The following is a 14,462-nucleotide window of genomic DNA, read 5'->3' on the forward strand; positions in this document are numbered from 1 at the left end:
TATGGGATATTCACTTACTAGTTATACATCGTGACATTGGGAATATTCCTCTGAGTTATGCTTGTGAACTTTAAAACGTTTTGACTGAAACCCACACGTGCCTTATCTGGTTTATCAGATCCAGACAGGAGAACCAACATGGATTAATGTGCTTGGCCCACATCTTGGTTTCCTGGTTTCCCATTTTTTTCAGCTCTTCTCTGCGGTTTTAGAGTTTTAGACTACAGATGAAAATCAGCTGTACTTGGAAAAAGACGCCAGTTTTTTTTGTTTTTGGCAGCAGTAGTTTGTAGTGGATCCACCACAATAGCCATTCACCAGACTTTTTGGGAAAGGCACAAATCTAGAAATAGATCTGATCCAGAGCGTTTGGTTTTCTTTTGTTTTTTGTTCACATCTTGAATATAATATTCTACCAACACTCAAGAAATAAGGAGGAGCATATTCCTTACAGTCAAGTTGGTTGAATTTTATGTGAAATCATCAAGGCTTCAAGGCAGTATTTTATTACTACAAGTCACTGAAGTCTGGGTTGAAATGTGCAGCCTGACTCCACCTAAAAGTGAGAATGATGCCCTCCATTAGGAAGAATATAACACAGGAAATACATGGTTTTATACTCTATGCAATGCATGTTTTAAGTTCTTCATAGGACACTATGTGAGGTGAAAAGCCAGTACACTTGGGAGATGAAAGAAGCTTTAAAATACTGAGCTTTTACATGAAGCATGGTAGTACGTTACACTAAAACGGTTGCTGTGATCCCACTAAGTAATATTTGTTGTCAAATGCATCCAAAATCTCAGTTTGCTGATATTAATAAGTGCCTTATATTAAAGCTTACAGGTTTGATATTTTTGATACATTTTTTGAGTTTTTACACCGTTTTACAATTTCTATATACCCGACCAAATTTCTGGATTCATATGGACTTTTTTGAATCCCCATATTTCTGTGTCTGTTTGATCTCCTCTGAAATGTAATGTGACAGTTTAGGCTGCTTCGTCACAGTTCAGTCTCTTCTATTTGTATATTTTGCACATTTCATTCACACAGTGTTTACGCTGCACTGCCATGTTGTTATGACAGTGGTTGGACTCATATTCTGTTCAAAATTTTCACTATGGACTATCTTTGGAAGTTAATAACTCTCATCTGTAATAACAGCTGAAAAGATCAAACCAAATTTTTGACTAAATCTGTTGAAATTTGATGGAAAATCTCCTTCAATTCAAACCTAAAATGCTCTTCATCATATGAGCTTTCCACTGTCACAACACAGGTAGCGGTCAAACCTTTGGCCATTTATGGTACACAAAAATACATTTCAGTGTCGCATCTAGTTACAATAATGTCCTTTGTATTGTTCTTAGTCTTTTTGTTGTTTGTCTCGTTTGTACTTTTAATCTATTTAAAGCATGTATCAATCAGTTTTCTAGTTTTAACTGAAAGAAAATGAGTCCTTGAGGAAAAACGCAGATAGGAAATGATATTCATTTTCACTTGGAAGGTCACGCTGTTGTTCAAACTGAGGTTTTAAATCTCACATTGTAGGTGTTCAAAACAATTTTAATGGCTGATAGGTCATTAAAGCTACATTTTGAAATAGGTCACCACATGTTAATACAAATTTAAGGGCATTTGTTCCTAGTGGCCCTTTGAAAGATTCTTAAAAGGCTTGGACTTATCAGTTTTTGCCTGAATTATTAATTAGGGGTAAAGGGAAATGTGTCCTTGTATGTAAAATATGGTAGCCTGCGTTTGTTTTCTGTATGAGCCATTTCTTACCAAAGTATGTAGACATTAAAGCCTGTGTGGGCTTATGCACATTTGTACCCGTTTTGTTTTTAAGGTGGGACTAGTTTATATTGTCCTACCTGACTCGCAACGTTTATGACTCCAGATTTAACCAAAGATAATGTATTGTCAGACTTTTTAAAGGTTTTGAAAGGGATGATTTGTGTCTGTTATTCAAGGTTTCTTTTTTCTCCTTTTTTTGTATTAAAATGCATTTTATTTTTTATATTACATGATATTGTAATAAACAACATTTACAAAACTTTTCAGTGTATGTCATAATTCACATCTCTTGACAAGCATCTCATCATCATCTCTGAACTGTATGAATCACTGGCACTAAAACTATTTGACGGAGGATTTTGTTTCTAATTTGGCAAGAAAATTTTATTCAAATGCTTTTTTCTCAACTGTGCTGCCAAACCATCATGCTCTCTGTCTGGCTGAATGCCAACACGACATCAAAGGTCTATGTTGTGTGTGTGAGGGTGTGTATGCATGTGTTTGTACAAGAGGAAGGATGTATGGTGTGTTGTTTTAACCCTGATGGTCTCAGGTTACCTGTGATTCGATTCTGTCAGGACATGATGAGTAATGACAAACAAACAAGCACGTTCACTTAGTTTTTGTTCATCCACAGACAAGCAAAGCTCCACAGAGCCTCCAGTTCTCCCCTACTGAAGAGAAGCTGTCAAAGGATATTTTCACACAGCCTGTAGTTCAACTTACATTTCAGGACTTTTGGGACTACCTTTTCCACAGCCATGATCTTCACACCCGAGCAGGTGGCTTGTGTGTGCGAGGTCCTCCTGCAGAGCGGTTGCATGGATCGCCTTGCTGGCTTCCTCCGGACTCTTCCTCCTCCTTCCCTCACCGCTTCCTCCTCCTGCCCTGGGGACCTGGAGAGTGTGCTGAAGGCTAAAGCCGCAGTGGCTTTTCACCAGGGGTGCTTCACTGACCTCTACACCCTGCTGGAAGGCTTCCCCTTCTCGTCTCGCAGCCACCCACTCCTGCAGCAGCTTTGGCTCCGAGCCCACTACATGGAGGCCGAGAAGCAGAGGGGCCGACCTCTGGGTGCTGTGGGGAAGTATCGAGTCAGGCGAAAGTTCCCTCTACCACACACCATCTGGGATGGAGAGGAGACCAGCTACTGTTTCAAGGTAGGAAAAAAATGTTATTTAACTTTCTGGCACACAATAGAAAGTGACTTTATGTTGTGTCTATAGGGTTTAATTGAGTCCCAAATTTATGTTTATAAGGAAAATGCTAGTGGTGTAAAGCAACTGATTACATTTACTTTACTATTGTACCTGTAAGTACAGTTTTAAGATACTTGCATTTTGTGTACAAGTATCTTAACACTGATACACAGATACTTGAAGTTTGTTATATTATCCATTGTGTTAAATCTTCATCTGAAAGGTAATTAAGGAGTAGGAAATAGGCTTACAGTATTTCCTTGTGAGATGTAGTGGAGTGGAAGTATAAAGTAGCATCAAAATAGAATACTCAAATACAGAAGAAGTACCTCCTCTACTAATGATATCTAATCGTATCTAATTTTTTTACCTGAGGGTCTTGAGAGCTGTGCTGTATCTGCATATTAATAACATAAAGACTTGGCTTAAATTATTGAATTAATAAACAGGAAAAATCGCGGAGTATACTTCGGGAGTGGTACCGCCATAAACCTTATCCCTCCAACCGGGAGAGGAGGGAGCTGGCAGCGGCCACCGACCTGACAACCACCCAGGTCAGCAACTGGTTCAAAAACCGCAGGCAGAGGGACCGAAACACGGACTATAGCAGGTCAGTGTCGGGGGGGAGGGGCATCATGCAACCCTCTGAGGCATTGTGTCTTTCTAAAGGCGCATGGGAGGATTTAGTGACATCTAGTGGTGAAGTTTCAGATTGCAAACCTAAATAAGAATAATAAAGGCCCCATCTACTCAATGCTCGAGGAAGGTTTTAGACATATAAAAGCTCCATAGGTCAAAAATGTATAATAGAAAGAGTCATAATTGAGTTTGTGTGCAGTTCAAGGTGTCCTGTCAACAGTTTTACGTCTATGGGGAAAATGTTTTTTGGGCTGCAGGGGAATTCTTTGCTGCTTTTATAACAATGACAATACTGTTTTCATTATTTTTTTATTTTAAGCAAAGACCTTAGTGGTCAATTGAGCATTTCTTCCCAATAGTTCTCTTGCTCTTTAGTCTGAGAGTAGGTTTCATTGAAGCAGATTTTTCTCGCCATAATCATTCCTCCTATTCATATAAGAACATCCCTTCATGAAGCAAGGTGATTGGGGGCCAAAATCCACAGTCCTTCTTCTGTGCAAATATGTATTTAAAAGTTTATGTGAAGCTAATATGAAGCTCACATCCAAATTAGTCATATCAAATAGATATCTTTCAATGTTTTTTTAGTGTCAAAGTCCTTCTTTTTGTTATTTCCATCGCAGCTCAACAGGGAAACACAAAGAGGAAAATTGATGCTAAAAAGACTAAATCCAGTTGATATGACTAACTCAGACTGCTGAATGCTCATATAAGTGTCAGATATACTTTTGGATATATTTTTACATAAATGACTGTGTGGACACACTGTGGATTTTGTCCTCCATCACTTACATTGAAAGCACATTTAGCCAGTATGAATAAGTGTTTATACAGACACCTGACTGCTGGTTTAAGAAAGACGTGGACAAATTTTGGTTTGTCTCTCCTTTAATGCCACATTACCATCTACAAAGCACATACAAGAGAACTAACTAAACCTCTAGTATAACATACTCCAGTAATACTCTGAAGGTATATATCCTTGTGTTCAAACATACAGCTTTCTTTGTCTACCTTTATTGCCTTCATATAGGATAACAGCACCATCTTGTGATCAAATAAGGACACAATGAGATTTAGAGGATATGTTCACAATGTTCCAAGTCTGTCTCAACCTACAGTCTATGGTGTTTGTTAAAACAACAGTCAGGTTCTCATATGAGCACTGAAATACATTTTCTTCAAGGTAATCATTCCTCCTGTTCATACTGACTGTTAGAAGATCCCCTTCAAATGTGCTTTCAATGTAACTGAAGTTTTAAGTTATAATCTACTTTTTAGTTGTGTTTTCTTGTATAGTAACAATAAGAGGTACATTGGCACTGAAATTACTAACTTAAACATATTGACTTTACTAGACCCCTTTGGGCAGCTGAAGCTTCATGTTAGCTTCAAATAAACTTTTAACTACCTTTTTGCCTCTATCACTTCCATTACAAGGCATGAATGATTACAACAAGAAAAAACATGTCAATGTTTGTTTGGGCACCTAACTGTAATTTTAGGACAGACTTGAAAAATTGTGAACATCCTATGGTGTAACAAATCATCAGTACTAGGCATTTTTCTGATGCTCTTCATCTCTTTATTCAGTTTTCAAAGTACTGGCTCTAGAGGAACTTCAGGGGACATCTACGCTTCCTCTAACAATGACCTTTCACCTGCAGGCAGCCCAAATCTCCAACACCACTGCCCTCCACCTCTCTGTCACCCACCACCTCCTCTATGACATACTGTGTGTGGAGGCCTCATCTAAGTTAACACTTCTAGTACTTGATTGTTTCTTTTTTTATTGTATTTGTGATTCTGTATTTATCTTTCCTGAATGTAAAATCAATTGTCTGATGTCAATAAAAGAAAAACATACTTTTCAAGTAAAGTTTATTATCAAAACATGACTTAGCAGACATTGCACCATGACTTAAACGTGTACAGATACAAGACAGACAGTAAAAGTAAGAATGATAAGACTGGATTCAACTCAACATAGCGGCTCACTGATGTGCTGTGAAGCTCTGGGTGTGATGTCCACGCTTCGAAAAAAAGACTCTCACTCATCTGGAAACACAAGATTTCCACAAGGCATCAAAACATTTATACAGATTAGATTTCTAAAGGGTGGGAAAGATAAAACGAGACCACTAGCAATTGTCAGTGTTTTTGACCTCCCATAATGTCTTCAAAGTCTGACAGAAACTGAATAAAACCATTCTAACTTTATTGCAGATTGTTCATTACACCTTTTATATGGTGTAAAAGACCACTCGATGTATTTTTACTCTAATTATCATTCCACTGAAACAAAGTGTGCAGTGTAGCCTCACACTACAGATAGCAATGAGTGACAGCAGGTTGTAAGGCCAGAGGATCTTCACTTAAAGTGAAGGTAAAATCAAGACTTATTCACAAATATAAACTAGCTGTCCTTCACCATTATCACTGCATAAACAGTGTTCACACTAGCTCAGAGAACAAAAACTGATTTTATAGTCTGTCTTTAATAAGACATAAGTGCATCTCAATTGATTCATGGGCTAAAGAAAGTATAAGGATATGGTATTTTTTTCACAGGAATAAAGCAAAAATATTCATTAGAGTGCTTTTGAATTCACAGACTCATACAGTTCCTCAGGTACCATTATCATCATTATTATTTTAATTCAGACTCTTTGTACCCACATCACATGCCCAGACCTTTGGACAGCAGTCTCTAGCTTAGTGGTCTCCAACCCTGCTCCTGGAGAGCTACTGCCCTGCATGTTTTAGGTATCTCCTCACTCTAACAAACCTGATTCTAATCATTAACTCGTTATCAAGCCCTTTGACGAGCCTCAGCTGCTTGATAACGAGTTAATTATTAGAATCAGGTGTGTTAGAGTGAGGAGATACCTAAAACATGCAGGGCAGTAGCTCTCCAGGAGCAGGGTTGGAGACCACTGCTCTAGCTCATCTATTGGATGAAACCACAGGGACTGGTCAGTCCAGCAGGGCCATGTCTTTGGTAAAGTTCAGCTGGTGTCCTGGTGTATAGACAGGTTGATTATTTAGTTCATTTCACCAGGTTATTCTCACATGTTTGGGTTCATGCTGGTAATTTATCAATCACCAGTGTGACGAACCACATTGGTATTCAGTACAGGATAAAGTGTGCAGGGCTCCTCAGCTACGTGGACCTTCACCAACAGTACTCGTTAATGCTTCAGTGTTGCATTCAGAAGCCCAGGTACTCTGCCAGAAACACAGCCATGATCTTGGTCAGGTTCTCCACAGTTGGGCGGTGCATGTTCTCCTCTGTATCGTCCAGTGTGTGCCAGAACTGTGGGAAGGGTGTGGCGATGACATGGAGCACAGGAACACCTGTAAATGAAAGTGGTGATGATGATACTTCTGACACACTTATGCAAACATAAACTCTTTACAGTTTCAGAGCACATTTACAGTAAAAAAAAAAAACATTTTTATGATAATAGAAAAATGAGGTCAGCCGAGAGAATTTAAAACGCATTATTGAAATTGGAAGAGGGTGCCTGAAACAGAAGGAACAAACAGAAAGGGAAGAAAACACAAACATGTATAAACATTACATTCATTTGGAGGATGCTTTTGTCCAAAACTAACAATAATAACATTCAGTCTACAAAGATTTAAAAGGTTAAAAACACTTCTCTTCTCCTGTGCTTATGATTGAGCTCTTTCAAAGCACTTTAAATTTTAATCTTTCATTTGCACTCTATGTCCTTTTAATGATTTTAAAGCAAATCATTATTTTATGCTGCAATCTTATTTTTAATGCTCTATTATAGTATTTTATTTCTCTCTCTTTCTATGTTTCTGTACTTTGTTTTTATTATTAGTGTGTGTGGGGTGGGGGGGGGGGGTATGTATGTGTTTACTATGATTGGGTTTTATTTTTATTTCTCAAATTCCATGTTTTTTTCAATTTTTTCTGTTAAATGTTTGTTTTATGTAAAGCACATTGAGTTGCCACTGTGTATGAAATGCGCTATATAAATAAAACTGCCTTGCCTTGCCAAAGAAAAGTATGTCCTCAAAAGAAGTGCCAGGGGCAAAACTTAAAAATGGGGAAGAAGTATGTGAAGCGTAAAATAAATGAATTTAACTTGTTTCTGATAAATCAACAGAAAATGTATCTGCAACTATGATAATAATAATCGATTCATTGTTTATGTCGGTTTCAAGTGAAAATGCCAAACATTCAGCTTCTTAAATTTGAGAATTGGCTGCTTTTTCTTGTCTTACCAGTATGGTAAACTGAATATATCTTTGGGTTTAGACTGTTGATTGGGCAAAACAAGACATCTGATCAAATCACCTTGGGTTGTGAGAAATTTTAATGTGCATTTTTTAACAGTTTTCTGATGTTTTATTGATGCAGTGATAAATCAAGAGTATAATTGGCAGATCAGTTGATAGTGAAAGTACTTTTAAGTTGTAGCCCAAGTTCAGTGATTAAGTACAACTACTTTTTAGGGGGAGGTGGGATCCACCACTGTGGTAACAGAATAGAGAAAAGCCAAGATCCAAATGAGCCACTCATGGGTGGGTTCATGAGGGAGGAGCAGCACTTCCTTCCTCTGCCCTGTACACATCTGAGCTGCAGGTTGCAAGTGTGAAGCAGTGCAGTGACCAAAGAGTGGTAAGAGCAATCTTGACTGGCTGCAGAATGCCGCTTTATATGGATTACAGTTTTTATTTATGAAGTTGATTAGATGTATAATGTTTAACATAGATGTACTGTATGCATAAATGTAGTTTTCGTTTTGTCTGCATTATGTTGTGTATTATGTTTGGGCTTGCTGGTGCAGAAGGAGCGAATTCTCCAGATGTCGTGCAGCCAGTTACTGAACTGATCATGTGTAATGTGTCCGTCTATTGTATGTGTGTCATTATCACTCACCTTTATGAAGGAAGGGGATGTGGTCGTCCTGCACAGGACCAAGGTACACGTCCTTCCTGAAGTAGGTCTGCTCTGAGGGGTGAGATGTCAGCAGACCCTGTCGATGGAGTCTCTTCTCTGAGGATCAGGGTTGAAGGCAGAGTTAGGGCACGTAACAGAAAGAGATTTAAATATTTATGCAAAAGCTTGTCTGCAACTCGCAGTTTTTACCTGCAGCAATGAGACGGTCAAACCAGCGTGCCGTGTTGTCGAAGTGATTTGCTATCAGTGGATCAGGACCACCGAGAAGATCCAGCAGCACAAACAGGTCCTAGAGAGAGAGTTTAAAGTAGACACAGAGAAATCAGTAGCTGGAAGTTGATATTATAGTAGAGTTTTCCTACAATTATGGCACAAATTATTATTGCACAAATGTAAAAAAAAACAAAACATGGAGAAACAGTGGAGAAGCAGTATTGAGTAATAATTAGCGGGTAAAGTATTGAACACGTCACCATTTTTCTCAGTAAATACATTTATAAAAGGTGCTATTGACATGAAATTTTCACCAGATGTCAGTAACAACCCAAGTAATCCATACATACAAAGCAACCAAAATAAATAAATTCAGAAAATTAAGTTATGTGTAATAAAATGGAATGACACAAGGAAAAAGTATTTCACCAGATGGTCGGTAACAACCTATGCAATCCACACATGCAAAGAAATCAAACCATAGATGTCCATAAATTAAGTTATGTGTAATAATTTGAAATGACACAGGGAAAAAGTATTGAACACATGAAGAAAGGGAGATGCAAAAAGGCATGGAAAGCCAAGACACCATCTGAAATCTATCACTAATTAGAAAGCAATCCTGCCACTTGTTAGTGCAAATTAATATCAGTTGGTTCAGTCCCAACTGATGGCCTATAAAATGGTGTCTCATAAGAAACATCTGATGATGGGTAAAAGCAAAGAGCTCTGTCAAGACCTTTGAAACCTTGTTGTTGCAAAACATACTGATGGCATTGGTTACAGAAGGATTTCTAAACTTCTGAGTGTTCTAGTGAGCACTGTTGGGGCCATAATCCGGAAGTGGAAAGAACATCATTTCACCATAAACCGGCCACGACCAGGTGCTCCTCGCAAGATTTCTGACACAGGCGTTGTCCAAGAGCCAAGGACCACTTGTGGAGACCTTCAGAAAGACCTGGAATTAGCAGGTACAATTGTTTCAAAGAAAATAATAAGTAATGCACTCAACCGCCATGGCCTGTATGCACGCTCACCACGCAAGACACCATTGCTGAAGAAAAAACATGTTGAAGTGCTTTTAAAGTTTGCTGCACAACATTTACACAAGCCTGTGAAATACTGGGAGAATATAGCCTGGTCAGATGATACCAACATTGAACTCTTTGGATGCCATTATACACACCATGTTTGGAGGTAAAATGCCACTGCACATCACACCAAAAACACCATACCAACAGTGTTTGGAGGTGGGAACATCATGGTGTGGGGCTGTTTTTCAGCATAGGGCACTGGCAAACTTGGCAAATTGAAGGAAGGATGAATGGAAAAATGTACCAAGACATTATTGATAAAAATCTGCTGCCATCTACCAGGATGATGAAGATGAAACGAGGGTGGACATTTCAGCAAGACAATGATCCCAAACACACAGGCAAGGAAACTCAATTGGTTTCAGAGAAAGAAAATAAAGCTGCTAGAATGACCCAGCCAATCACCTGACTTGAATCCAATAGAAAATCTATGTAAAGAACTAAAGATCAGAGTTCATAGAAGAGGCCCACAGAACCTTCAAGATTTCAAGACTGTTTGTGTGGAAAAATGGGCCAGAATCACACCTGAGCAATGCATGCGACTAGTTTCTCCATAGAGGACATGTCTTGAAGCTGTCATTACCAACAAAGGCTTTTGTACGAAGTATTAGATAAATTTCAGTAAGCGTGTTCAATACTTTTTTCCTGTGTCATTCCATTTGATTACACATAACTTAATTTCTAAACTTATTTATTTTGGTTTCTTTGTATGTATGGATTACTTGGGTTGTTAGAAAAATGGTGACGTGTTCAATACTTATTTTACCCGCTGTACATAACTACTCTAAAGTTTAAAAAGGGGCTGTGTTTACACAGGATGCTAAATTCAGCCTGTTCATACATAATTCAGAGCGCGCCCGATTCGGGATGTGAGGATGACCATGAAGGAAGTGTATTTCTGCAAAACAAACACACGGTTTCCTCACCACAGCCTGCAGCATGGTGGTGTGTGTGGAGCCTGCAGGGTGAGGTGAGTTGGCCATGCGCTCAGCCAGGTGACGGGAGCCATACAGCGAGTCCGTAGCGGTCCATTCTTCAAATGACTCCTCTCCATCAAAAAATACAAGCTGCAGAGTCACTGGAAGTTTCTAGGAGGCAAAAAAGAAGATGAAGAGTCAAATTAAAATGCATTTTTCAACTAGCGGCAACTGAGGCCGGCTTCTCTCCCTGCAGTGTCATCGCAGTGTGTATAATACTAACTGCATATATCACGGCCTCCGGAGAGATACTGCTATATACAGATGACTGCTGCACACAAAACAAGGAGCTGGAGTCAGCAGTTTCTACCCTGTGCTGCAGCTACAGAGGCAGGGGGATGAAATGAGAGTGTAAGAAGGAAAAAAGAGAAGCTCCTCTCTCTTGGCAGCATGTCAGGCTTTGTCTTTGTCACTTCTAGAAAGAGAAGAAGGGAAGCTTATGAAGGGAACAGAAATGCATCAAACAAATTAATCTGTCAACATCTGCTCCAGTTAATGTCTTTTTTTTTATATACACCTGTACCATCACACATACCTGCTGTTTGAAGGATCTAAGCTGAGCATCCAGAGAAGTGGCGAGCTCCAGGATCATAGCGCAGGGCACAGCTGAGTCACTGGCCCCCAGGAACACCTTCTCTGGGGCTCGGGGGTCTGGAGGCAAGGCCTTGGAGTCATAGTGACAGGTCAGTAGAAGCCTGCGTGGGGCCGAAGGGTCCAGGGTGGCGACAATGTTGGTGAACGACACCTTCCCACGAGGGGTTGGAGAGTGGAAGGCGTCCAAGTCGACGACCCACCCAGCAGACAGCGAGGACAAGGTGGAGGTGATGTGCTGATGTAGAACAGAGAGAGTGGATTAAAGATGAGTGATGAAAGACAAACGGAGAACATGTGAAGAGAGGTTATCTACACACACCTGCTGTACAGCCAGGCTGCCTTGTGTCCCTGGCAGCCTCTCTATTAGGATGGGCTTCAGGTGAGTTTCCCACAGGCGCGTCCCGTCCACCTGAGAGGCCAGACGATGGATTTGAGCTGGAGAGCATTTACTGGGTTTGTGGGACAACTGGAGGAGAAAGGAAAAGAAACAGTAATGAAAAAGAGGGACAACGAGAAAAACAATGTGTTCAATAACATTATCAAAAATGAAAAACAACAATATGTCCTGTTTCAGGTGTTCAACATCTCTGATCTATATTGGTCTGTTTTTGTGTAATACTGTTATTATATTGATTACCTTTTTTTCCTCTTGAAGGTTTAATTTTGTGGAGTTTTCCTTCATCTAAATTAAAGATCTAATCCTACAGGCTAAAACAATTAGCCAATGAATTGATTATTCAGATGACAAATAAAAAATCTGCAGTTATTTTTATACTTAATTTATTGTTTCAGTGATTAGTCAAGCCGAAATGCCAAATTATTCAGAGTCCAGCTTGTCAAATATGGACATTTGGTGCTACACTTTATCTTATATGACAGTAATTTGAATATATTTGGGTTGTGGACTATTTGACATTTAAAACAACATTAATATGGCGCTCTGGGGAACTGTGATGAGCTTTTTTCACAATTTTTTGACATTCTAAAGAGAAGAAGATAATCGATAGATTAACTGATAGTGAAAATAATAATGACTTGAAGCCCTAACTTATACTGTCCTGTTTTATGTATTCGTCTATTATAGCTCTTTTACTTCAAATGCAACACTTTTTAAATTGTATTTGTATTGAACATTTGTATTTAAATTGTATTTATTGACTTGTGTTTCTTTTACATTTTGAAAGCACTTTGACTTGCCTTTTTGAAATGTATTATACTAAAAAAACATGCATTACCCTAGTCCTACAGTATGTTGCACGGACTGTAACGCCCTTTAAAGCACATTTTTGATTTTTTTTTTAGCATATAGCCTGTATTACATGAATGAACTCTGATTGGAGGCACTGACTGTAAATTGCTGAATAAATATTGTTACTGATGTATTCTGGCTCTTTAATGGATGCAACACATACACACAAAACAAAACAACACAAAAAGTATTGTGGAGGAAGAAATGTGGAAGTTACATTTTTGCATTATATTTGGATCTCTACTGTATAAAAAGGACAGGAATCAAGTCCAGTCTCATGGCCGAGCTGCAGACACATATGCTGCTGATAACTCTTACCCTGTCTTTAGCCAGATCTGCAAATGGCATGCGGTTCACATGTCCGCTGCTGGTGTCGTTGGATAGGTAGACTCCCAGCACCACCGCCAGCACCAGGACCCCGAGGAGACACAGCAGCAGTACCCGGGCCCGGGGCATCCGCACCCGGTCACAGCCGGGGAAAAAGCCGCTCCCGTTGCTCTGCTGCAGAGGCTTGTACCGCCGGCTGGACCTGGACATGACTGCAGGTGCAGGTCTCTCCGATGTTCAACAACAGCTACGTGTCCAAACTGATGTGTGTGGTGAACAGGAGAGAAACACACACAGGAAGGAAGTGGAGGAAGCAGACTGGAAGAGACCAGCAGAGTTTCGGCTCGGCTGTAACATTTAATCCTGTGTGCAGTCCTGTTTCAACATCACAGCCCATCGTCTGTAGTGGTCCAGATGTTCAGTGTGAGTCGTGCAGCATAGTTTTCTAAATGCATGTTTTTAGGATTCATTCACACAGAAACAACAAATGTGTCTATCTATCTTCAACTTCTGAGTCTTTCCTGCAGGGTTATTTTAATGTAGATCCGATTAAAGCTCCAAAACATTAAAACTACAATAAAACTTATCCGAACTCTTCTGATGCAGCAGTCCAATAAAAAATGTACAAATTTCAGTCCACGGTGTCACTTCTTCTGTAGTTTTAATTATGGTTGATAAATGTGCAGCTGCGCCGCCTGCTGGTCTGAAGTGTCAGAGACCACAGAAACAGTATGAATACAGATCAATACAGTATCAATGAAGGTAAATAAGATATTCCTTTATTCGTCCCACGATGGGGAAATTTACATTATTGCACTAGCTCTTTCAAACCATCAGCCATCAGACAACACCACAGCTCCCAGTACCTCCCACTCCCACTAAAAAAGACTGATGCTGTCCATACTTAGTAAATCCCAGGAAGATTGCACACATGTATATAATCTCAGGGACTTCTGCATATTGCACATTTATATACTGCAGATTTATTTACACAGAGATTGTTTACCGTATATAGTATTTAATTTTATTTATCACTTTCACCCTTATGCTGTTACTTTTTTTCCACTGTATTGCTGTGTCAATTTGAATTTCTCCCAAGGTGGATCAATAAAGATACATCTTATCTTATGTTATCTTATTTTACAATACCTCCCTGATTCTTCACATGCACTTATTTATTTGGGAAATTAATGTTGGCTAAGAATTTTGATTAAGATGTCTCCTGCTGATTTGATTCAGTCTACAAAATGAGTAGAATTTTTCTCTCCTTCTTCAGTCCACTTAGTTCTTGATCTGATAAATGCCCCTTGAGCTTTTCATTCATAAAATCTAACTAATTTTCTCACTCTATGTAACATTTTCCTCAAGCCGTTCATATTGTTAACATATTTGCTGAAGGAGGTTGAATATTGGTAGATTTTGTAGTCTAAAAAT

The 14,462-nt window shown here is 39.2% G+C and overlaps 2 protein-coding genes across 3 annotated transcripts; one reads left to right on the plus strand and one right to left on the minus strand.

Moving 5' to 3' along the window:
* The first annotated feature begins 2,561 nt into the window (after positions 1-2,561).
* six9 (SIX homeobox 9) lies at positions 2,562-5,391 on the plus strand. Its single transcript, XM_062419346.1, is given in 3 exon segments — positions 2,562-2,957; positions 3,446-3,606; positions 5,229-5,391. Coding segments are annotated over 3 exon segments (720 nt in total).
* A 108-nt stretch (positions 5,392-5,499) lies between these two features.
* qpctla (glutaminyl-peptide cyclotransferase-like a) lies at positions 5,500-13,669 on the minus strand. 2 transcript variants are annotated; one of them, XR_009925168.1, is made up of 8 exons: positions 13,020-13,669; positions 11,772-11,918; positions 11,394-11,687; positions 10,808-10,969; positions 8,764-8,863; positions 8,554-8,670; positions 6,570-6,992; positions 5,500-6,380 (listed from the first exon to the last, which is right to left on the minus strand). XR_009925168.1 is itself a non-coding variant. In XM_062419052.1 (7 exons), the coding sequence occupies exons 1-7, from the start codon at positions 13,236-13,238 to the stop codon at positions 6,847-6,849; spliced, it is 1,185 nt and encodes a 394-aa protein (XP_062275036.1). In that variant the 5' UTR covers positions 13,239-13,669; the 3' UTR covers positions 5,500-6,846. The 2 variants fall into 2 exon arrangements, 1 of the variants encoding a protein (XP_062275036.1); XM_062419052.1 differs by having other exon boundaries at positions 5,500-6,992.
* Between the last annotated feature and the right edge of the window lie 793 nt (positions 13,670-14,462).

This window comes from Scomber scombrus, chromosome 5, assembly GCF_963691925.1.
Source record: "Scomber scombrus chromosome 5, fScoSco1.1, whole genome shotgun sequence".
Classification (NCBI taxonomy): Eukaryota; Metazoa; Chordata; class Actinopteri; order Scombriformes; family Scombridae; genus Scomber; species Scomber scombrus.